Source organism: Drosophila tropicalis, unplaced genomic scaffold, assembly GCF_018151085.1.
Source record: "Drosophila tropicalis isolate 14030-0801.00 unplaced genomic scaffold, ASM1815108v1 contig_845, whole genome shotgun sequence".
Lineage (NCBI taxonomy): Eukaryota > Metazoa > Arthropoda > Insecta > Diptera > Drosophilidae > Drosophila > Drosophila tropicalis.
In genome coordinates, this window is record NW_027173338.1 from 11005246 (window position 1) to 11029223 (window position 23978).

The 23978-nt window shown below is 37.4% G+C and overlaps 2 protein-coding genes across 3 annotated transcripts; one reads left to right on the top strand and one right to left on the bottom strand.

The window, feature by feature from the left end:
* Nucleotides 1–1393: 1393 nt before the first annotated feature.
* Nucleotides 1394–13756, top strand: bib (big brain). Its single transcript, XM_068294775.1, has 5 exons — nt 1394–1937; nt 3427–3593; nt 5288–5414; nt 10692–10899; nt 11525–13756. The coding sequence occupies exons 1-5, from the start codon at nt 1735–1737 to the stop codon at nt 12914–12916; spliced, it is 2097 nt and encodes a 698-aa protein (XP_068150876.1). The 5' UTR covers nt 1394–1734; the 3' UTR covers nt 12917–13756.
* Nucleotides 13757–16561: 2805 nt separating this feature from the next.
* SoYb (Sister of Yb) lies at nt 16562–23188 on the bottom strand. 2 transcript variants are annotated; one of them, XM_068294538.1, is made up of 3 exons: nt 22878–23188; nt 18995–20982; nt 16562–18897 (listed from the first exon to the last, which is right to left on the bottom strand). In XM_068294538.1, exons 1-3 carry the CDS (start codon nt 22918–22920, stop codon nt 16792–16794), a joined length of 4137 nt encoding a protein of 1378 aa, XP_068150639.1. In that variant the 5' UTR covers nt 22921–23188; the 3' UTR covers nt 16562–16791. The 2 variants fall into 2 exon arrangements, with proteins under 2 accessions (XP_068150639.1, XP_068150640.1); XM_068294539.1 differs by lacking the exon at nt 22878–23188 and adding an exon at nt 22457–22469.
* Between the last annotated feature and the right edge of the window lie 790 nt (nt 23189–23978).

The window sequence follows — 23978 nt, forward strand, 5'->3', positions numbered from 1 at the left end:
GAGGGACATTATTTTAATTTGATTAATGCACCAAAAAATATATGAAAATATTTTCAATGAAAGCTGAGATCCGACAGATGCATGAGCAGCATGGGAGTCAAAGTCGAAATTGGGAGACCATGAAAACTTTGTTATTGATCATGCCCCAAACCCGGAGAGTAATCAAGTTACAGACGCTTTTGATTATGTTGCCGAAAATCAAAGGGCCACACCAGGCCAAATCAGTGGCTCATCATCGCCCCACAATTACCATCAAGGGTGTAGTCCAGGACTTTATTTAGGGAGGTAAGTTAAGCGCAATCCTTTCAATCAATTGCTGTATTCTACAGGGCTTACATTGTACCCCAGAGATTGAAATCAACAAATTTCAACCCTCAAAAGAAACTCAAAAATATTTTAGTACCTTTTCAAAATTTTCCTCTCTACAGCCATGACTATCAGTATCATTTAAGGTTCAACAGGTTGCTTAAGTTCAAATTTCACCGCACTATGGGCAGGTATCACCAATTTTTCTTCATTAATTTAAATTAAAGGACATTTAAATTAATTTAAGAAACTTTTTTTTTATAAATGATAGTTCCATACATTCTTTGAACAAAAGCCGTTTATCGTCGAATGAGATTTCCGGGAAATTTAGGATAAGATTCGGTTGAGCTGTCTTCAATAATTTCGAGTTTTCCCCTCAGAAGGATATTTGGGAATGTCCTAAAAATTTCATTTAGGCAGTGATTCTTAGTTTTCGTATACTTTTTCTCAAAACAAATATCGCCGCAATTTTATCTCAAAAAAGTCTGGTTTTTAAAAGGATCGTATGATCATTATGGATGTGAGGTTATAAACGAAGCAAACAAAAGCTGTATCTTATTCAGAATTAGAGGATTATTTAACGCAGCATTTGAAATCTCTAAAAATTTGTTCCTATTTCCTCGTGAATCAAAGTCACAAGTTAATAAATCGAAATCCACGTAATTTCTGTTCAAGTGAGATTGATCTTTTAGAAACAAGGACTTCAATTTCGAACATCTACGGAATCGAGAAATTTTGAAAATTTCCCTAGAGGAACTTTCCTTAATATAGAGTTAACATATTTTGGGATTTTCACAAGTTTTTCCCATGGTGCAATGGTGCGTTGTGAGGGTTGTTAACCCACCATGAATTATGCTGAGCGCGTTGGTGGTGGTGAGAATCAACCTCAACTTGTATCTGTGTGTGCCAGTGCGCTGTGCGTTATGCGTTGGTGGTTGTGAATTTCAACTTCAACTTGTATCTGTGTTTGTGTGCGAGTGTGTCAGTGTCTGTGGTCCTATGGGATGGATGCACTTGGCTACTTTTACTTTGCCTTCAGGCCCGGCATTCGCTCGCAATTCGCGCTTGAGTACGGTCGTGTCTTCGCGTGGAATCGAAACCAAAAACGGAAAAACGCAAAATTAAATTGAACTCAAAAGATCTCTCTCACTTTCGTCAATCAAAGCCGGTTAAACATTGTGCAAAGAAAAAAAAAACTTTAGCAATTGAACTAAATTGAATGCAATTTAACTGTGAAATTATTACAAAAGAAAATGTTTGCCTCTTAGTTTAGAGAAGTTTGCCAATTAATTTGTCGTCGCGTGTCACTCGCTGGGATATCGTGTGAGTGTTTGTGTTTCGTTTTGTTTGCCAGTCATCAGCCTTCTCCTCTAATCGGGAACATAAACAAAAACAACGCCAAAATAGCAACACAAACCACACAGAAAAATGGCCGACGAAAGTTTGCACACAATGCCACTGGAGCACAACATAGACTATCACATTGTCACATTGTTTGAGCGCTTGGAGGCAATGCGCAAAGACACACATGGACATGGCAACGGGAATGGCATTAACAACCGCCTCTCCAGCACGCTCCAAGCGCCCAAGCGTAGCATGCAGGCGGAAATACGCACTCTGGAGTTCTGGAGGTGGGTCAACATTGGGTTAGGCGGTTGGGTGGGTCGGTGGGTGGCAAAGCCAACCCATTAGCATAACTTTTCCAGAGCCTACAACTACGACTGTTTTGCTTTTATGTGGAGACTTAAGCTAGTTTTGGTTTTTGTTCTTTTTTTTCGTTTCTGTTTCTGGTGTGGGAGTGTTTATTGTTTGGTTTCTAGCTTTGTTATCAAGGCTCTTCCCGAGGCAGTTGCCATAGAGCAGAAGCTGGAATAATGTTTAAGTAATTGAAAATTAAGTGGCTTGTTTTTGTTCTTAATGAAGTTTTAAGAACCTTTTTTGGTTTAAATATAAACTTGAGATGTTTGAGGGATCTTGAATCAAAACGAATTGAGCAATATTATTGAAAGGACTTCTCAGATGTTAAATTAAATTTAAAATTATTCAAATTTACAATATTTAAAAAACCTTTCAAAAATGATTAGTAACTTTATTTGAAAGGACTTTGAAGATTAAAAATTGCTCCTTAATTTTAAATATGTTTTGATTTAGGAAACCAAAAACTGTAGTTCATTCCCATGAGTTTAGATAAGCTTTCGATTTGTTGAAGCTTTGAAATTTTTCTTTGCTGCGAAATCGAAATTTAATCGAAATTCCCATGAAATTTGCTTTGCAGTCGATTTAATGAAATATATTTTTGTAACCACTTTTAAGCAACTTTCTGAACCCTTTGGGCGAACAAAAACAATTTGTTCTCAATGTTAATCATTTTAAAATAAGATAATTAACATTTTATCATGAGTTCATAAAGTAATTAAATCTCGCGCTCTGCTGGCCGCATTTTTGCACATTAAATGTCCGAACCAGAAGGAAAAAGAACCAAAAAAGGAAAGAAGAAAGAGATTTTTGTATGGACATGAAATTTTCCATAATCATTGTGAGAAAAGCTTTATATGCTGACCGCTACAAAAAAAAAAAAAAATAAAATAAAGGGAAAAATCATGACATGGCAGTGCAGAGAGTACGGCGCAGGGAAAAGTCTGGGCAGGGCAGAGGGCAATATAGTGGTTCCAATTAAACATTGCTAACAGATATGCAAAAGTTAAAAGGCAAAATTTATGGAAATTCAAAAAGTTTTGCGAATTATGCAGCTGCCTGCCCCTATTCGCCCTCAGTCAGCCCTCGCATTCGGTTTGTTTGATATTTCCCATGGGCAAGGGGAGGCCGGGAGGGGGCCATGGGGACGTGTAGGAGGAGTGGCAGATGCAGCAGAATTAAATGTTTGTCCAAGCAATCGGTCGTCTGCCGAGTCGTTATACCGAGTATCGGCAGCTGTTTTCTTGTCTTCTTGCCTCTCTGCTGGCTTAATTGTCATTTGGGGCAAATGAGAATAGAGCGTTTGGCTTTGTCCGCAAATAAAGAAGAAACCATCGTTTCTACGATATTTACTTTAATCATATGAAATGACATGCCATATTCGTATTTACTAAATGTATCTCTCCTCTTCTTGTCTCCCTGCAGATCCATCATCAGTGAGTGCTTAGCCTCCTTTCTGTATGTGTTCATCGTTTGTGGTGCTGCTGCCGGGGCTGGTGTGGGTGCTTCTGTCTCCTCAGTGCTCTTGGCTACGGCTCTGGCCTCAGGACTCGCAATGACAACTTTAACGCAATGTTTTCTTCACATATCGGGTAAGTGCGTTGTCCGTCATGACAACAAGAATAATCTGACAACAAGTGTTGTCTGGGGACACAAAACTAGGGGATCTTGAATCTGCGTGGGAATTCGCACAAAATTCAAATTTCTTAAAGGGGTAAAATAAGTACAGTCAATTTGAAGAAATATGTATTTTCTCTAGTCATTTCTTGTCTTACTTCAACTCAACCTTTGTATGCTTTCGAAAATATTGCGTTGAAAAGACTCAAATCTAGAATTAATATAGATTTGCATTGCTTTTTCAACTACTTTACTTGTTTATTAACCTTTGAATCCTACAATCTTGAGCTCATTTGTGAGGTGAGCAGTGTTTTCTATATTTTTTTGCGCTAAAACCAGTTGCGAATTACAACTAAATCAAGCGAAGAAAGAGAGGAATCACTCTACCATAGAAGTCGGTGATGGATTAGAGATATTTGCAAATTGATTAGATCATTGATGAGCAGGTCTAGGGTTTCTTTTATCCTTTTATCTTAGAGTAACGATATGTATTTTTTGTAAAGTTTACAGAGTAACAGTTTAAATTGTTTCCCTTACCACTACTTAATCAGCAGAAATGAAATTGTATTTTCTCCTTATTTTTTATTTTTTTAATTTAACAAAAGTCATTGCACTGTCAGAGTATTTACTTGGGCCCACATTCCACGAGCTCCAACCATTCTCCTGCTGCTCTTATCGCCCATGGCGCACTTGTAAAACCATCAGCCAGCCTTTCCCTGGAGTTGTCCCTCGGTTTGGTTGTGTTTTTTTTTGTGTATATATATTTGTTCATTTGCGTTGACATTCAAGGCAATTAAACGTTGCTTGGTCTTTAGTTCACCAGAATCTTAAAGGAAAAAACGAAAACATGTGTTGTTGATTTGCTTCTCCTCGTTCCATAATCATTTTTGCCCCCTTTTCACAGACAATTGGTTAAGCATTAAGTTATGATGTTATCTTCCAAATGCATCCATCCTCACCCTCTCTGCCAGCAGGAACATTTCTTCCACCAAAAGTGTCAAAATCTTATTTAACGTTCACTTTTTCATATATTTTGTTTGTTTTTGTCTTTTTTTCTTCTGCGTTTTGGCAAAAAAGGGGGGCCACTCAGTGCCATTAAATAATAAATTATGAGTAGGGTCTAATGACCGTGAAAAAACAAGTACAAAGGCTATTATTTATTAAATTTATTTTTAATTTATTCAAGTTTGCAAAAAGTTGCAAAATATATCATAGCTTTCAGCATTCTACGCTAGGGTTTGGATATGTTTTGTGTATCCAAGACAAGGAAATTTGAATGCTCTTTAATAAAGCATTCATTCAAGTATTTGTTACCATACAAAAAATCTTGAGTACCTACTTTTTTTACTGTGCACACTTAAAATAGAAAAAGATTAGGCCTAAAAATACGTTAAGATCGATTGAACCATCGTAAAACATTAAATAAATATTGATGTGAATAATTTAACCACATAGAAGGGAGTTTAAAGTTAATATTAGCATTGTGGTAAACAAATTTTTGTGAATTTACTGAAATCCCAAAAACAAATATTTTCGTTTTAAGGCCCTCAATTGGTTTGACCCATTTGTTGAGAGAATTGGAATTTTTCGTTTTAATAGCTGAAAATTTAATTACACTCTTTGATATGCATAAAATGTTTATCCTTCTATTGTTTGCTTTACTCCACAGGAGCTCATATCAACCCTGCTGTCACACTTGCCTGCTGTGTGGTCCGGACAATATCTCCGATAAGAGCTGCGATGTACATGACTGCCCAATGTGGGGGAGGCATTGCTGGAGCTGCTTTACTTTATGGGTAAGTTCAAGTTGAAATTGTAACTAACAATAAGGCGGGGGGAAATATCAAGGCAAATTGGAATGTTTCTACGAAATTATTGTTGGTTTGTAAAGTTTTCTAATTATTCATTAGGACATTTCATTGATGATGAAATTTAAGTTTCAACTTTTGCCTTAGTATACAAAGTATACAAATTTGGTTTTAAACTGTCGGCCAAGTCAACAATCAAAGTCAATTGAGCATGGAATTCATTTTGACCACAGAAATTTACATTTTCTGTCTATCTCTCTGCCTCAATGTGTACGCAAAAAGTAAACAAAACAATTTCAAATGGAAAACGCATTACCAAAACTCGAAAGGAAGTGAATTTATGGTTAGAACAGGAGAGACTGCTGTTTGTATTTGTGTGTCGACTGTACAGGACAAGGACATAGAAATGAAACCTTAACAGGAAACACAAAAATCATGTGCAGAAAAGCAAGAAAAATAGAAAAGATTTTTATAAATAGGATATGCAGGTAATGCTTGAAATCCTACACACACACACGAACACATTGAAAGGGCACCTGCTTGGGTACGCAGGTAGCTAGGTCCTAGGAGCTGAATCTACCCTCTACCCACGCTATCTACTAGAGAAACATCTGCCCCTTGTGTGTCAAACTGTTTGCCTTGTGATTTCCCATTTTGTGTCCAACGCTGTCAGCAGTGAATTCTGTATTCCTTTGTTGAGAGCCTAGATAATTGTCCAAGGATACACACACACGCACACTCTCTTAGAAAAACCTAAGGGTAGTGTGGTTAAATCTCTTTGCCTGTCAACATTTTCATTCCTAGAGGATGTGCGTATGGAATATCAGGCCATTGTCTTGTCTTTGCGTTGCGCCTGCGTAGCATTTTTCAAATTTCACTCCAATTTTTTTTTAGTTTTTTGTGTTGTCTTCTCTCTCTGTACATTGAACTCCTTTATTTTCTGTTGCCGAGAAAGTTAATGCGTTTCCCTACTGATGCTGCCCCCTCGACTCCCTCTGCAGCTTGTCTCTTGTCTGCTCAACATCTGTTTTTACCCTCCGATTCCTTCTCTGATGGTTGTTTTTTAGGAGTGTTGGCATCTTTACTTTCTCGTTGTCGGGGGAATCGGGGAAGAAACATGTTTCAGCTGCTGTTGCCACTGTGATCAGGTTCGGGCTTAGTCTCAACATTGGATTCCTTCTCATTTTTTATACATTTTTTTCGTTAAGGGTCCAATGAGTTCATCGAAACATATGTTAACCGAAAAATAAAAGCAAATGAAACAACGGAAAACAGTATATCTGTCTGCTGATTAATTGGTTTAGATTTTGGTTAGTTCAGGTCTTTGCGGTCTTTATAGTTTCTTCATGGAAGTGATTGGTTTTCATGATTGATGGCTTGATAGTTCCTGCCATGTGTTAATGTTGAGGCTGAAAAATTGGAAAGAAGAAGTCTTTTAGTGACTTAAAGATCCTAATATACATTTATAGACTATCACTGACAAAGTTGGTTGGTTTTACAGGCATCGCCTAATAATAGAAAGTGCACTGCGAGTCACTTGAATAAGTACACTTAATTATTGTTTTCATCTTTTCTTTGTTTCATTTTCTGAGAGTCGCATTTTCTTCTCCTATTCATTTTTATCCTTTTCTTTACAATTAATGTGATGTTAAAGAAAATACGTAAATAGGAAGAGACAAATTTCTAGTCTAAAGTACTTCAGATTTTTATTTATTTCGATAGAATGGATTTAATTCTATGTTTAGATAAATTCATAAACATTATGGTCTTTACCAGTCTCCGGATTTAGGAGCTGAAATATTTAAAAAACAAATTCGAGCCACACGGAAAAATGTTTCTCTCAATCTCTCTTGAAAAGGGCATATTTCCGCACTTTAGTAAAGTTTCCCAAAACTCACACTCTTGTCCTTGTCACATGTCACTTGGCACTTACCCTAATTGCGAGACGCATACATATGTATATGGCCACATGTGCCCTGAGAAAACAGAAAAGGAAGAATTTACATACATCGCTTACACTTAGCTAAAACAAATACTTATTGAAGATAAAACGCACATCCCCCCGTCCGAAGTGGTATCTCTTTATTACGCTCTGAGACATGTGACATGACAGACCCGCAGTAATTCATATTCCTTGCTTGAAGTATCGATATCCGGCTCAGGCGTAGGCTTTGGTATGAGCTGATTTTTGAGCATTTCAAAAGATTTAAATTTTTGTACGTTTCGCTGGTCAAAGTGCGCCAAGCACGTTCCAAAAAAAGGAAAAGAAGGAAAAAAAAGCAGGCACCAGTTTGAAAATGATGAAAGATAAAAATCAGGTAGACGTCGACGAAAAAGAAATAAAAGGAGAAAAGAAAAAATAAATATATATATATATAATTAACATTGCCCATTGCTCTCTTTGTGGACGAAGCAAGTTCGAGTTGTCGTATGTTGCGCCTGCGCCATGGGCAGGATGCGTCGGAAACTTGAAATCAAACACGTGTCTGCGTCTGTTGCTCCTTTCTGGTTGGTCAGCACAAGAGCAGCTGGAACTGAAAGTGCATAAAAGTAAATTCTGGGCACACCTGCTGCCCAAAAAAAATACAAAAATAAAGTTACAGTAGTTCCAGGAGATGACCATACACACACACACACAGACAGAGAGGGTGAAATACAAAACAGGATTTTCGAATGCGAAACATAAAAGGAAAAAATTTGAATTTCGTTAAATACCAGAAGAAACGAAGGGCAGGGAAGAAAGGGATCGTATACTACAACGTGCGGCTTAGTTCAAACCGAGGCTTATGTATATGTCTCCCCCCTTGAAAAGATTTCTATCTATCATGGAAATGCATTTCCTGCAAATCGAAAATCAATTCGGGTCACATAGGCAATTGAATTACTGAATACACTATCCTCTGTACCCCTTGCCATTCATTCCCTTTTACTTGTTGGATTCCTTTACCTTATTCTGGGCTTCTTTCGGCTTATCACATACAACATGGAAATGGCATCCTGTCGTAGCTTCCGGTTGAGCACAGGTGGTGGTCCACTTACATGTGTCCCCAACATACATACAAAAACACACACATCCTCACAACGGGAGTGGAGTAGAAACAGGAGCATGAGTCTCGTTTGTTGCAAAAATATTCCTAGAATTTATGATATCCAATTTTATAGCCATTAAATATGCTTTATTTGCTGGCCCCTTTTGAAATTGTCGAAATATTTGCAATTAAAGTGCAATTAATTGTTCAGCACACACAAACACACACACAGAATGAATAAATCGATGCATTTGTGGTGGAGTGCGGTAAATTTTGCCATTTTTAACTTCTATTAAGGATTAGGGAATAGACATTAAATTGTTTCTAGTTAAAAACATCAATGGCCCTTTGATGTATCAACTAATTTAGATAATTGGACAATATCTATTTATAATGTAAATATTTAATCTGAAAATTTGGAAATTAACGCCCACTGTGTCTTCTGATTGCAGTCTTTAGTTTTTAAATCTGAAACAGTTCACACGTAAATTATGCGCCCTTTCATTAAATGATGAAATGAAATTACATGACAATTTGATTTCGGTGCAACAATTTTATTAGTGTATGCCATACAAATTCATTTCAGTCAGGGGACCCAAAGGAGAGAGCGAGATAGGGAAGTGAATGCAGAAGCAATGGGAATAGCAAAATCCTAACCACAAGCTAAACCAAGCGTGTTGCACAAATAACACATAACCTCACTTTACCATCAACCGGATGTGGTGGCAACAAATGTGCGAGGAAATGTGTTTCCTCTTTTCACACACACACACAACCACAAACTTGGGGATAAGTTTTTCAGTTTGTTTGTAAGCTTTTATTCGTTGTTGTCTGTTTTTCTTTAAATTTATCCTTCTTTTTTTTTGGTCTTGTTGATCCTGTAAACAATTTTTGCAGGAAGAACATAAGAAGAAGCTGAAAAGCTTAACATCATATATAAAAGTTGGTTTGAAAACATTTTGCCATTTCCGGCTACTTAGTTGTTGGTTGGTTTTTCTATCATTTTTTACTTCTCGCCAATATTAACACTTTATTTATTTATAAGCTAAGCAAAGCTTAACTTCAAATTTGAGTACTCGGAGCATTTCAAATTGAATATTTCCTTGGCGCTCATATTTTTCGGCTTATGGGCGCTAAGCCTGACCTCAACCCTCGAACCGCGACCACGATTTGGCAGTTGGCACCTTTGGGTCTACCTTTGGAGGGGCGTCATCATCAACATCATTTTACACACATTTCAGCATTTGAGTTGAGTGGCTCAGTGGTTTGGCTACGTTCAACATGTATTTGCTCAACTACTTTTAAGTGCATTTCGAAAGCATTTATTTCCGGATTCCTGCAGTTACTCAATGTTCCGGTGCCAAAAACATGAGCTTGTAGGCAAGCGGAGGGCGGGGAAGTGAGGGAGTGGCAAGAATGGGCGGCCAGTTGTGTGGAAAGCTTGATAAATATTTGCTTTTACTGGTGCTCCAGTCTTTTTTCTGGCATTCCCATACACACACACGCACACACACATACATACATGTAAGTGTATATAAAGGGTTTTTTGTTGAGTTTTTTTCGAGCAGCCCTTTGGATTTTTAGCCATTAGTTAGTCAAGTTTTTCCATAAATATTAAGAGAAACCAAAACTAAACATTTAAAAAGCCATTGAACCATATTGATTAATTTTACAAAACGGAAACAGAGTCAAGGTAAAAGGATATTTTAAATTTACAAATCTGGAATCAATGTATTAGAAACTAGTAAATTATTCTAGATAATCTGGACCAACTGTTTTCAATGTGTATTTTAGTTCGAACCGGAGTAAAAGACTTTGACTTTTCAAATTTGAAATTAATATTTAGCAAATTAATGAAGCTTGTAAGTGAAATTCACACATGAATTTGGGCCTTGGGAAAAGTTTGAAGAAGTTAATTTAACTTGCCAACAAAACATCCACCCACACACATACACACAAACACACTTGGAGCTCATCAAAATTTATCTAATCATAAGAGAGAGAGAGAGCACCAAAAACTTTTGCACATATCATAAACCTAGAAAAGTAGGCAACAACTTTTTGCCAACTTGGTAATTGAAACTTTGACAATCGACATAATATATTGTGTGGATGGATGGATGGATGGCCGGATGGATGGGTGGGGATGGGAACTCGAAATGATTTGAGGGTTCGTAAATTATTGTCATTGACTCCAATCAACTAAACGATATTTTCTCTCTGTCTTTATTTTTAGTGTCACTGTGCCGGGTTATCAAGGTAATCTGCAAGCTGCCATCTCACACAGTGCCGCTCTGGCCGCCTGGGAACGATTTGGTGTGGAATTTATCCTGACTTTTGTTGTTGTCCTCTGCTATTTTGTCTCAACCGATTCCATTAAGAAGTTCATGGGCAATTCAGCGATATCCATTGGTGCAGCATACAGTGCCTGCTGCTTTGTATCTGTAAGTATATTGAGTTTAAGTTTGACATTGGACACTGATAATGATGCTTGGAGAGAAGAATGCTGACAAAAACAGAAACCGAAATCTCCGCTAAAAACGCACCTGCCGTTTTTCCACTCAATTTTATGGTGCAAAATCGCAGCGTGACGTCGTCAACTTTTCAGGTAGAAATAACATAAAGACCATAGCATAGCCAGTAAGAGGGGCAGTAGGGAAGATAATTAATTTAACACACGGCCGCAGTCGGAGCTAAGCCCACATCAACAACAAAAAAACTGAGTTTTTGAGACAGGTAGAAAACTCTTTTGTTAACATAACGGATACTATTTTGCCGCGAAAATCAAAAGCAGATATTTCAGCGAAACGAATGAGATGCATAAAGATTAAATTACGATAAGATACTCTCTAGGGTAAACATTTATTGTTTAAATTAAAAGGAGATACCAATTAGCAGGCAAATCAGATTATAGAAACTTTAACCATATAAACTCTCTGATTTGAGCCAGATCTACATATATATCATATCTGAGAAAATCAGTATACAAATCAGCATCATAATCTCTGTCACTCCCAAACTCTATTTAACTGCATAAAACATATTTTTAAACATTAAATTTAATTACAGATGCCTTACCTGAATCCAGCGCGCTCTTTGGGTCCATCGTTTGTGTTAAACAAATGGGACAATCATTGGGTATATTGGTTTGGACCTTTGGTTGGTGGCATGGCTTCTGGCCTGGTCTATGAGTACGTATTCAACTCTCGTCGAAATTTGCGTTATGCCAAGGCTAGCATTGACAACGATTCGAGTTCTATACATTCTGAGGATGAGCTTAACTATGATATGGATTTGGAGAAACCGAATAAATATCAACAATCCCAGGGTACATATCCACGTGGTGGCCAGACAAATGGTGTTATTAGTGGTAATGCTGGATCACAAGCGCAACACAATGCCGCAAATATGGCACAAATGGCTGGTGTGGTAGGTGCCGGAACGGGTAACTATTGTCAGAACTTGTATACGGCTCCGCCACTGTCATCGAAGTATGAGCAACATCAGGAACCATTGTACGGCGGAACTCGCTCTCTGTATTGCCGTTCTCCGACTCTGACACGTAGCAATCTCAATCGTTCACAATCTGTTTACGCCAAGAGCAATACAGCCATTAATCGGGACATTATTCCACGTCCGGGTCCTTTGGTGCCAGCACAAAGTCTATATCCCATGCGTACGCAACAGCAGCAACAGCAGATGCAACAGCAACAGCAGCAACAACAACAACAGCAGCAACAGGTCACTGCGGCGCAATCTTCCCATTTACAGAATCAGAACTTACAAAATCAAATGCAATCGCAGCGTTCGGAGAGTATTTACGGAATGCGTGGATCGATGCGTGGCCAGCAGCAACCGATGCAACAGCAGCAACAACATGGACCCATCTCGGTGCAGCAGCCGCAAATGCAACCACAGCAACAGCAGCAACAGCAACAGCAGCAACAACAACAGCAACTCATGGGAGAAACTCAAAGTCAACCACAGCCACAAGGTTTCCAGCCCGTTTACGGAACACGCACGAATCCCACACCACTTGATGGCAATCAGAAATACGAACGTCGTGATCAGCAACAGCTTTACGGCATGACTGGTCCAAGGAATCGCGGACAATCCGCTCAATCGGATGATAGCTCGTATGGCTCATATCATGGATCGGCTGTGACACCACCGGCACGTCATCCCAGTGTTGAACCATCACCACCACCGCCACCAATGCTGATGTATGCACCTCCGCCACAGCCGACAGCAGCTCATCCTCAGCCCATTCGCACACAATCCGAACGTAAGGTGAGTGCGCCAGTTGTGGTTTCTCAGCCAGCTGCTTGTGCCGTTACCTACACCACCTCACAGGGACCCACACCCACAGCACAACAGCAGCAGCAACAGCAGCAAATAATGATGCAACAGCAACAGCAACAGCAGCAGCAATATGGGATGTTGCCATTGCGACCAAACTGAAAGCGGCTCTCCTGGGGTCCCATAACGACGCCACCGCCGCCAGGAATCCATGCACTTGCCATACATCCCACTGGCACCATGACCCTGCATAGCTGTAGCCTAGCCAAGCAGAGCAGTTTGTTTTAGTTTATTTAGTCTGGATATCCAAAGGAAATATAAAGCAAAGTTTTAGTTAGCCTAACTTAACTTAGAGCATATCCATTTCTATATATAGCAATAGGATCAAAGGCGGATCTAGGGATATCAAATAAGGAAATTTAACCTCAAAAACCTGATTGGAAAAGTCTCTTCAAAACGCGAGTGTCTTTGAGTGTCTGCTGCATACTTTAGAGGATAAATGTACTCAATTTGATATCTTTAGAGCCGTCAATGCATAGAATAGATATACGACTACTAATACACATTCACAGGTCAATTTTGACGAATGACACTTAATTATCACACTATATTATTCCAAAACCATATATATATATATATATACATATATGTATATAGAAGTTATTTACCATATATAAGGAACTCGCACCTAGCATTATGCAAGCAACGATTACCATTAAGGTAGAACTCAATCAAGCTTACTGTTTCAATTGCAATCACACAATTCGTGAGTTTTGTGATTATAATCAACTCATACAATTTCAAATCGTACAAATATATAGAATACTATATGCTTCATACATCTTACTTACTGTTAGACTCCTAAACTCTCATCTCTTATTGTTAGACTGAATACCATTAATCTCAAAAAAAAAAAAAAACTATTTTTGTTTTCCATAATTCTCAAATGAAATTGTTTTTTTATTATTTCTATTGTTTTTGTTTATTCTTTATTATTAAAGCCAGCGCACATCTTCCACATACAAAGATTTACTTTAAAAACAATTCGCTTCCTTTTTCAGTTGACTTTTTGATCTGATTCCTTAAAAATATTTGTGTATATATTACAATTAGTGCTTTTGTAATAATATTTAATATGGTTTAGTATACATTTTAACATAAGCTCTAGACAAAATCAATGAAAATGGATCGATATCTATATAGTTATACTTATATATAAATGTAATTATATGTGTTAAGTATGTATGTATCAAGGCTTTGTAATAGTTGCTAATTTTTAAGTATGAAAAATATATCTGTATAATGCGAGTAATTTGTGCATTACTAAAAAGCAAAAAAAAAAAAGGAAAAAAACAAATGTCAAATACAACTAAAACCATGTTCTACAACGAAAATTAATGTCTTGTGTATTATTTAATTGACAAATCCCGATCTGGATAAAATCGCGTTAAAAGTAACAAAGTTAGTAACAAAAGTCACTGTTTTCGACATATGGTTTCTGTGGGAGCTATATGATATATCCGATCACCCGATCTTGATCAAATTTGTTAGAGTATTTTGTATACAAAACTAACAATTGGAAAATATACAAGTTATTGACAAAAGTCACTGTTCGTGACTTTCCATTTGTATGGGAGCTACATATGTATGTACATATATGTATGTATATGATAAAATTCGTGGTTCGATCCGGCAATATGATGTACAACACGTGCAGTATATACAAACCTGCATGTAAAACTTCCGCTCTGTAGCTTTTATGGTCTTGGAGAAAATCGCGTCGATCCAGACAGACGTACATGGCTATATCGACTCAGCTTCTCATGCTGATCAAGAATATATATACGTCCTCTTCTGTGTATAATGCAACAGAAAAGAATCTTTCAGAGCTTCGCAACACTGGTTTCACGGATATTGGCAACGCTTGTGCAGCATAAGCTTTCCAACATTGGTTGAGCGCCATACATTTGTCAAGTGAATCTCCGTCTCTGTAAAAATTTGGTCAAGTCATGCAAAGTTTATTCCTAAAGGCGAGTTTCAAAACCAATGGGAAACGACTGAGTGGCATACTCACTGAACATGGAATCGCAACACCCACACCAGCTAGGAAACGTTATTTATGCATCTTTGAGTCGGAACACACATCTCCGATGCAGAAGGCTGACATGAACCTTGTAACTTGCAGCGTGCTTGATAAGGAACTTCGCTTTTGCGATGGATACTATGTCAAAGGAATCCAAGGAGTTTACAAGTTCTCGGGGAAATTGATTCAATTTTTGGACACAGCAATGCAACTATATCATCTGAAGGATTATGAAGCTATTTTTTTATTAAACTTCCTCGAAACAAATCCTGTGGAAGCTTGTCGCCAGATTTATGATGGTAATGGAACCACAAAGCACAAGCTACGCCTCGACATCGATGCACCTTGGCAATTGCAGGTCAAACCAATTTGGCAGCAACCTTGCGTCAAAGAGTTATCCAAGCGGGCCATGTACAGGGATAAAGATGGTCGCACGTTTGCCGTACGCGCATACTTTTGGCGCAGTATTATAATGCAGGCACCTTTTTTTGAGATCGCCGGAGGACGTTGCCTTCGTATTCAACGCTGTTTCTACGCCGATCTTGAAATCCAGGTGGCATGTGTTTTAGACGATAACCCTTTATACCTGGAGATCACTGGTATTTTATTTCCTAAACTATTGCGAGAGTATGGCAACTATACCAAGCTGATGCATGAGTTGGAGCTGTGTCTAATGCCATTAGTATTGGCCAGTAAGTCTTGGCATTTTCCCAATGAAAAGGGAAAACCGACACCAAACAGTGAGGCAGTAAATATTCTGCTATCTCTCAAACGATATATAGTCCGCATGTCAACAGGTAAACACCTTATTTTGACGGATAATAATCTAACAACCATTGGGGAAAAAGAACATCTCTACGTCGTTTTACAGGCTGGCAAAGGCGAACGACAGGAACAAATCGTTTAATATATATTTTTTTTCAATGTAAAAAGTTTATTAAGAAATATGTATTATAAATTCGAAAAAAACTTATAAAATACTAAACAAAGTTATTGCGAATACAATGTTTTTGTTTTCAAATTATAGCAATTTCTGGAATAAGCTTCATAGATGTCTCTGACAATTGATTGGTAAAGGTAAGGTGGATGGTTATTATGTAGAAGACTAACTTTGTTTGGACTTCAGACTTTAAGTGATGCATTGTAACCGTATTTTAGGATTACACTGGACTTGCTCTATGTTTGAGTTCCTCTCATGGAGAGATGTAAGACGGAAGATAACACAACAAGTTAAGAAATGGTGGAGGAACGACTTTTTGATAAATTGGACCTACATATGTAGGACTAGTTGAAATTTCGTATAAAGTGGGAAGATCCAAACGATTTTATAAGAGTAGACACGAATTTAGCAACTGGTATTTTAATATAATTTTAGTCCATTGTCACCCACCAAATGCAGGCCTTAATTCCAAAGAGATTAATCTAATGTTAACTTTTGTCTCACGTTTTATGGTGAAGACTTGACCATAAGATTAGTCGAAACCAAAGATAAGTCAAAACCCTCATTGAAAAAAGAGAAATTATAAGATGTCAAAGAATAAGAATTAAGAAGGAATTAAGTGCCGAAAGAACGCATTGCGAACCACAATAATTAAAGGATAGCATGTGAAAGAGGCTAGAAAAAGACAAATTCAAATAGAAACGAAATTTGAAACAAAGAAAGGATTAAAGAAAATACATTTCTTTTTTGTTTAACTTAAACATAATAAGAAAAAAAGTAACAATTGTCGTTACGCCAAAACAAATATTTTTAATTATTAAATTTTAGCCACTGCGGGGATAACTTTTTGTACAATTCGTCCATATTAAATGAATTTGCTAACATTAATAACAGATAAAGAAAGAAGATTAAATTAAACTTATAAACTCTCAACTCTTTTAGGAAACAGAACTAATGAAATGATTAATTCGCATTGGTAAATTAAATTGAAGAACTATTAAAATTCCGATCAAATTACAAGTCTTCATAGTAATACTCAAACAAGGACTGGCATCGCTCTACACCTGCGTCGTATTGATCATCTGACGAGTGGTGGGCACCTTGGTGATCGTCATCATCAGTTGTATCATTGGTTTCATCCAGTCTTCGCACATATCGCTGCCACAAGACATCGCCCATACGTTGTGGCGGAGATGTAGCTCTTTCTGTGTCATAGGTCAGCCAATGGGAATGTTGTTGTGCATAGAGTGAATTTAATAGGGTGGGCCAAGAACAAACCAGACTTAACTTGGCCAATTTGACATGTAGAATATAACCATGTTGCTGTTTGGACACAATCTTTACTTCTCCCAATAGATTGAGCACACAATGTTGAGGCGGCTCAGCTGTTACGACGCTATAACATAACGTGTTTCCCCGATGAATGAGTTCATATTGTGGCACTTGTTGTTCAAAAGTGATATCGATGTGGGCGAGAGTTTGTCTCCACTTAACCTTTGGGCAAACTGCTCCATCTGCAATTCTAATACATTTTAAAGCACCGGTTATATGATCGGTTGAGAATTGTGGCAAGTCCGGCACTACTTTTTCCGAAGACGGAATAGGCAATGCGTTCTCGAATTCCTCTTTGACTTTCGCCTTTTCTATAGTTGTCCCAAATATATTATTTATAAGATCTTGAGCAGAATTGTTTTTAATTGAAGAATTCTTAACATTCAGTTGACCAATTAATGTATTAAAAAATTCTGTGGTACTATCCATAACAGGAGGCTCCACTTTTGAGGGTTCCACATGATTCTTTTCAACGATTGCGGATTCCAGTGGCACGGGTGACCCTGTTCTTAGAATATACTTATTAATTGCAGCCAGCACTAAGCTAATTCTACTCGTTTTACGCGAATTGCAATTGACATTTGTCTCTGGTGTTATCACATTTATATTTTCCAAAGGCTTCTCCAGGTTGTCATTCTCTTTGGGCTCCGTAAGCTTATTTGGTTTTGAGTTTTGCTCTTGTTGCTTATACTTTTCTAAATTTTTATGATCAATACTGTCCTGAACCTGAGCATAGCCTTTCAATAGCAACTCCTTACTCAGTTTCAACTTATACACGGAAGTTCTCATTGTGTGACATTTCTCAATAATTGCAATTTCACTGGCATATATCACATCGAGAACGGCGAAGTCAACAAATATTTGTATATGCTCTTGTTCGTTGAGGCCTTTAAACGAATTGGTAACCCATTTGATGGCTTCTAATGGCCACTTCGCTGTTTCTCCGCCATTTGGCTGGATTTGGATCAATCTTACATCCATGGCTAATGGAGGCGCAATTTGAAATTTTTCTTCACATTCAAGCAGCTCCATGGGTTTGACTTGTAGTAACTCTGTGCCGAGATCCATTAACTGAACAGTCACAGGACGTCCGTGGGGTATTTCCACAATTCGTACACGTTTGTATTGACCCTGCTTATGAATGGCACAAACATCTCCTATTTTTAACGGCAGATGAGGCTTCGATTTCATGGCCATACTTAAAGCCAATGCCATTAAAAGTTGGCTGTCTGATGAGGGGGCTGTCAGCCATTTGGATGAGCCAGGAGGCTTAAACTCAATAGGCCTTACAGCCATGTGTACAGGATCGTACACCTTGTGAACATTGCAACGCACCAAAGTTCCTGATTGTTCCATGGGTCCTTTTGGGCCCTGCACATCCGACTGTACAAAATGATGACGTTTAGTGCACTGATGCTTCTGGTCACATTTGCCACTATGCAGAAGATTTAGACAGAGGGGCCTCTTCCTTTCAATTTCTTGCTGATAACTGACAACTACGTCCCGAATACTTTTATCCATCGCAATGCCATGGGAGTCAAAAAACACCATAAGACGTGACAACTCATGATGATTACTTTGATCCAACAATAAATGGGTGACAACTTTAGTAGGATTTTGTGTGGGCACCAACAAATTGTCGATGTTATCCATCATGGAATGAAAACGAAAAACAAATTTTGTCCACGAATCTGGCATGCTGTAATGGATCAGTACCTCAATATTCTTCTTGATTAGGTGTACAGGATGTGATGATTCATCGGTTAACAGGAGCAATTGATGAGTTTGCTGAAAGTAGTTGAAAAATTTAGAATGTGTCTCTTAACTGCTCATTTATCCACTCATTCATAAGCAATCGAATACTACTCTTTATTATTAATCTCACCTGATTTTCAGCCTCAGATATGCATTGATGACCCACTTTAGTTAATTTTATGGTCAAATGCTGCAATTCTTGTTGACTCTTACAGTAGATTAAAATGCGTTTGGATTTATGCTGATCAACATATTTAAATAATTGAGTCAGTTTATCATTTGTCCGTCTCAGGACGGTTTCCATTGTCAAGCCACCGTACATGGCTGCTTCAAGATGATCACCAAATAGAATTAAAGCCTCACCAGCAAGATCCTTGATAAGTTTGCTGAAGACTTTATGATGCCATTGTTGAGATATGAGTACAAATCGAAGAAGGGGAAATTTCAAAATACTGCGAGACTGTATAAGCACTTCATTAAGTAGTTTAGCATTTGATAAGCGCAAACGGTCATAATCATCGCAAACAAACAATTCCAGATAATTTGGATCAAAGAGCATCAGATCATTCTTATTATGGATCTCTAGTAAATTTACAAATTTATTAAGGGTAGTAATCAAAATGCCACAGGAATCCAAGAGCGCTCTGCACACATCCGTTTGCGAATAGTCAGATGTATTGACAACTTTTAGAATATTCGTATTATGTGCCTGCATTAAGTTTGAACAATCATTGGCAAATTTAGTAATATTGGCCAAATCAGTGAGAATAATAGCCACAGGACCCAATTTTAATCTGCTGTTATGCATTTTACGCATCACCAAAGAGCATAATGCCGGAAGATAACACCAAGTACGTCCACTATTGGGATTATCAATTAATAAAAGAGAATTGCCAGTCTTTTGCATCAGATGCGGCCAGGCCAAGAGCTGCATTGGCCAAATATTGTGCAAATTAAATCTCTTCATGGCATTTTTTATATTCTGACAAAATGGCAATGGTTGCTTATCTGTCATGGGTAAAACATTTGATGAACTGTGAACTAAAGCAACATCAGTAATGCTTGGTAAGGAAGATGTTTTAACCACGTTTATAGAATTTGTGTAAATTTTCCCCTGGCCAAATGATGAATTAATTTTGCTTATATCCTTATTTTCTAGAGCTTCCTTGACGTTACCATTCAATGGCTTAGCCGATTCTTGTTCAACCAAGAATTCCGAAGTCTTTGAAGTACTCTCTGCATCGGTTAATTTGACACTTTGTAAAATATCATAAGACCCACTTCTACCGCCATTGACTTTGCTCATTTTTAAAGCCGTTTGTGGTATAATAAAGTTTCGTTGCTGTAGGAACATATCGTATTTTTGATTACAATTTTCCATGACTGTTTTAGTATTATTCATTGCACGATCTTTATCCGCTATTAGACGGATTATATTACGCACACGTAAGCGTGGCTGTTTATTCTTTTTATTGATCTCGGCTATATCTATATTTAAGATATATTCTGTTAGGCTCATCGAATGTAAGCTCATCAAGACATTCAACTTTGTATTTAGGCAGGCATATTGTTTCTCCAGCAGATAATTGGCTGCATTAACTTGAGTTCTTTCCGTTGATGATTTCCAAAACAATTGTCCTACAGTTGAACCCGAATTGTTGTATTCGGTTAGGAAGGTTAAGTGAGAAGACTCTTCCAGTTTCTTATCAAAGTCATATAGGGCCTCTGTGGACCAATTAGTGTCATTCAAAGGAATCACTGATGCAACACATCCTTTCTTGATGTTAAGGCATTTTATTTGATGTTCCTTAGGCAATAACCAGAGATTTTGGGCTGAACATTTGATGGCAAAGCCATAGTCCAGAGCAGATACCAAATATTCCTTATCCTTGGATTGACAAACAACGCCACGTATAAATTTGGGAGAACTCCAGGACAAAAACTCTACAATGACATGTTGATCCTGTTTGTATTCATTCAACTGATTAGTCCTATTGCAATGGCTAATCAATTCCCTTTCGATTTGACATATTGTCTTGGCTTTTGCTTCCAATTCCTTCAGCTCGATGTACCAAAACAGCTGAGGACTCGACACATAAGACATCAAAATTGTCTCGCCTAAAAAATATAAGAGAAAATTACATATGTATATAAATTGAAGTCAGCTTAAACTTTAAAGGCATTTCCCACAAAACCCAAGGACAACCAAGGATTAGTTTTCTTCATTCATTGTGACAATTTGTGCTACAGCACAGAGGGAGAGAAAAAGATAAGCAAAAACAAACACAAGTAGCAAATTTAAAGCAAATGTAATGAGACAAAGTTAAAATTTATATGATTTTCTCATTTAGCTAATTAAAGCTTTCCCTTTGTGTGAAAATTGTGCCTCCATTTTAAGCGGCGAATGTGAAAACAACAACACAAAGTGAAAAAAAACTGCACCCAAGCCACAAGTAAGGCGCGTTAAGGAGGTCCTTGTGCTTATTTGCCATTTGTTTGTGTTGCACTAGATCCAACAATTCTCAATGCCCATACCCATAACCACACACACAGACTCGGACTCACGAGTGGGCCCCTTCGGTTTACTGCAGTTTTTGATGCGGCATCATCTAGGCAAGAACTATTGTTGAATTAACGCAACGTGAATTTATATACATATGCATGTACATAAATACATACATATGTACATATATGTACATATGTAAACGTTGTTAAACAAAAAATGATTTAAACCACTTTAAGGAGCTCCTTAATACAAATGAATTTCATAGCACAAGGAATCTATACTTGAGGGCATACAAAATGCGATCTAAACGATTCAATAATATTTTTGACATTAAGAAAAGTTAATTTTAGAAATACATAAATTTCAAGGAAATCTCATACTTCTGTATAAAAGCGTTTTACCACTTTTTTATGATTTATTTAAACGGTTATTTTTCCCTAGGAAAAAATGTTATATTGAATTGTTGGAATATGTTTAGTCTAATGTCAGCTGACTTGACCGACTCACACCCTAACGATGGTACTGATATGCTATCAACCCTAAAAAAGGTAAATTTCCGTTTTTATCCCATAAAAATTGAATTAAGTTCAGGATACAATACATATGCGTATGTATGTATGTATGTAAATTAAACATAGCTCGCAAATAACTGTCGACCGTTTCTCGTTGTCTGTAAATAAGTGTCTTTTCCCGACATTCTACGAAAAGACTCAGCGAGCAACCGATTTTTCGGTTCTTAAATGAGCTCGCTCGCGCTCGGAGCGAAACCGTTTTTTTCTGTACTGTTTTGTTCTGGTTGTTCCAAGACCGTTTCGTCGTGTTCAATCAAGCAAAAAGTCTTTTGCGTATGTATTGGTATACATTCACACGCATAGGCAAGCAAATGGAATATGAAATCAAAATGAAATAAAATATGGTTTTCTAAAAAAAATATGAAAAAAGAACCAAAAAATTTTAAAATAAATTTAAGTTAAAAATTTAAATTGAAAAAATCAAAAAATTATGTTTATTTTTCACAACAACAAAAATAAATGTGAAGACCGTTTGCGTTGAGTTTTTCGGTCAATCGGTCTTTTGTTGACTCACATCGTGCGAGCGTTTCTCGTTTCGCTCTTTATGCACTGCTCATTGAAAGACCGATATACAAAGCGCTCAACGAAAAGAGCTCAACAGAAAATATAAATCAAGACAGCAAGAGTCTCTTGTTCAGAGCGAGAGCGAGAGAGTATGAACTTTTTCGGTTGTGTTCGCAACGAGAACGCAAGAAGGAAAACGGTCGACAGTTATTTGCGAGCTATGAAATTAAAAGATCAGCAAAATCAGGGGAGGCAATTTCCGTGATTATAATCAATTAGCCAATTGAACCGTTTTAATCCACTTGTTAATTAAATTTTTATATGTACATATGTACATATTTATGTAGCTGTCAGGCACTTTTTTTCAAGTGAAGGCATACGAGTAATATGTATATGTTTAACTTAAATTAAGTATAAAATAAGCTACTTACCCTGGTTTAAGCTGCCGTAGGAATCTTTATTGCGCAAAAACATATTTTACTTCACTACACAAAATTGCAGTTGCCGAGGAGAAACACAAATGTACACACATACATACATATGTATGTAGATTGTAAATGTGTGCATATGTCATATGTATGTATGTATATAAACAAGAGCGGGCATCAAAACAAATTTTGATGTTTCAGCACAATATGTGTACAAGTTGATAACGAATGCTCTAACATCTTTAGAATATTTAGAATTTATAAAGCGCGATACTTACACCCGCTTAAAAGGCACCACACACTTCAACTGACCAACTGGGAAGGAATTAGAGATGAGCGCTGTTCGATCAGCATCAGCACAAGTAATAAAAATTGAAAAAAAATACCAAAATGTAATGTATTATGTTTCCTCAATTAAATGCGCATATTTTCCTTTATAAATCATTGCAATCTAGGCGGCGACCTTAACCCTTTTTCAAACTGATGTGCTGATCCCTTTTGCTTGGTAATTGCAAAACAAACTGATTACAATTTGTTTGGCCTAGAAAAAAATAACATTTTATATAAAAAACTGCACATTTCACCCCTTTTCTCTGGCGATGCAACTTTCATTTTTTCTATGTATGCGTGTGTCATTTGCCAGACTCAACTCATCGTCGTCATCCCTTTTATAAATGCCTTCCACTTGTGTGTTTTACTCCTTTTTTTTATTTGATTATTTCTTATTTATGAGGATTATGGTTCAGTGTGTACCAAGTGGGAAGGACGTGTGGTAATTTATTTTGCGGTTAAGGGCGCTTGTCTGCTTTTCAGATGGATTGTTGGATGCCGGACTTGCGGGTTAAGTGAAAGTTTTATTTCAGTCATGCCATTTCTCATTGTTTACGAACTAGGGTAAGGCAATGGTTTAGAGTGCTACAAAGAAAGGGCGAAAGAGATCACATGTTCTAGATAAACAGTCATTGTTGGTTCTGGGACCACTCAAGGACTCAATGATGCCAATTGAAATGTAACATTTGCTATCAAATGAATTATATTAAAGCCGTTGGCCTGTTTTGCCTACTTTCGCATCCGTTCGTTCTGAAGGGTTAAGGACATCGTCGG

Excerpts from the sequence above, each read along its gene's own strand:
- SoYb (XM_068294538.1), bottom strand. The coding sequence starts at position 22,920 with ATGTTTTTGCGCAATAAAGATTCCTACGGCAGCTTAAACCAGG. Across the intron at positions 20,983-22,877 it reads CTACGGCAGCTTAAACCAGG|GCGAGACAATTTTGATGTCT; the intron begins GTAAGTAGCTTA and ends TATATTTTTTAG. Across the intron at positions 18,898-18,994 it reads TATCTGAGGCTGAAAATCAG|CAAACTCATCAATTGCTCCT; the intron begins GTGAGATTAATA and ends AACTACTTTCAG.
- bib (XM_068294775.1), top strand. The coding sequence starts at position 1,735 with ATGGCCGACGAAAGTTTGCACACAATGCCACTGGAGCACAACATAGAC. Across the intron at positions 1,938-3,426 it reads CGCACTCTGGAGTTCTGGAG|ATCCATCATCAGTGAGTGCT; the intron begins GTGGGTCAACAT and ends GTCTCCCTGCAG. Across the intron at positions 10,900-11,524 it reads GTGCCTGCTGCTTTGTATCT|ATGCCTTACCTGAATCCAGC; the intron begins GTAAGTATATTG and ends ATTTAATTACAG.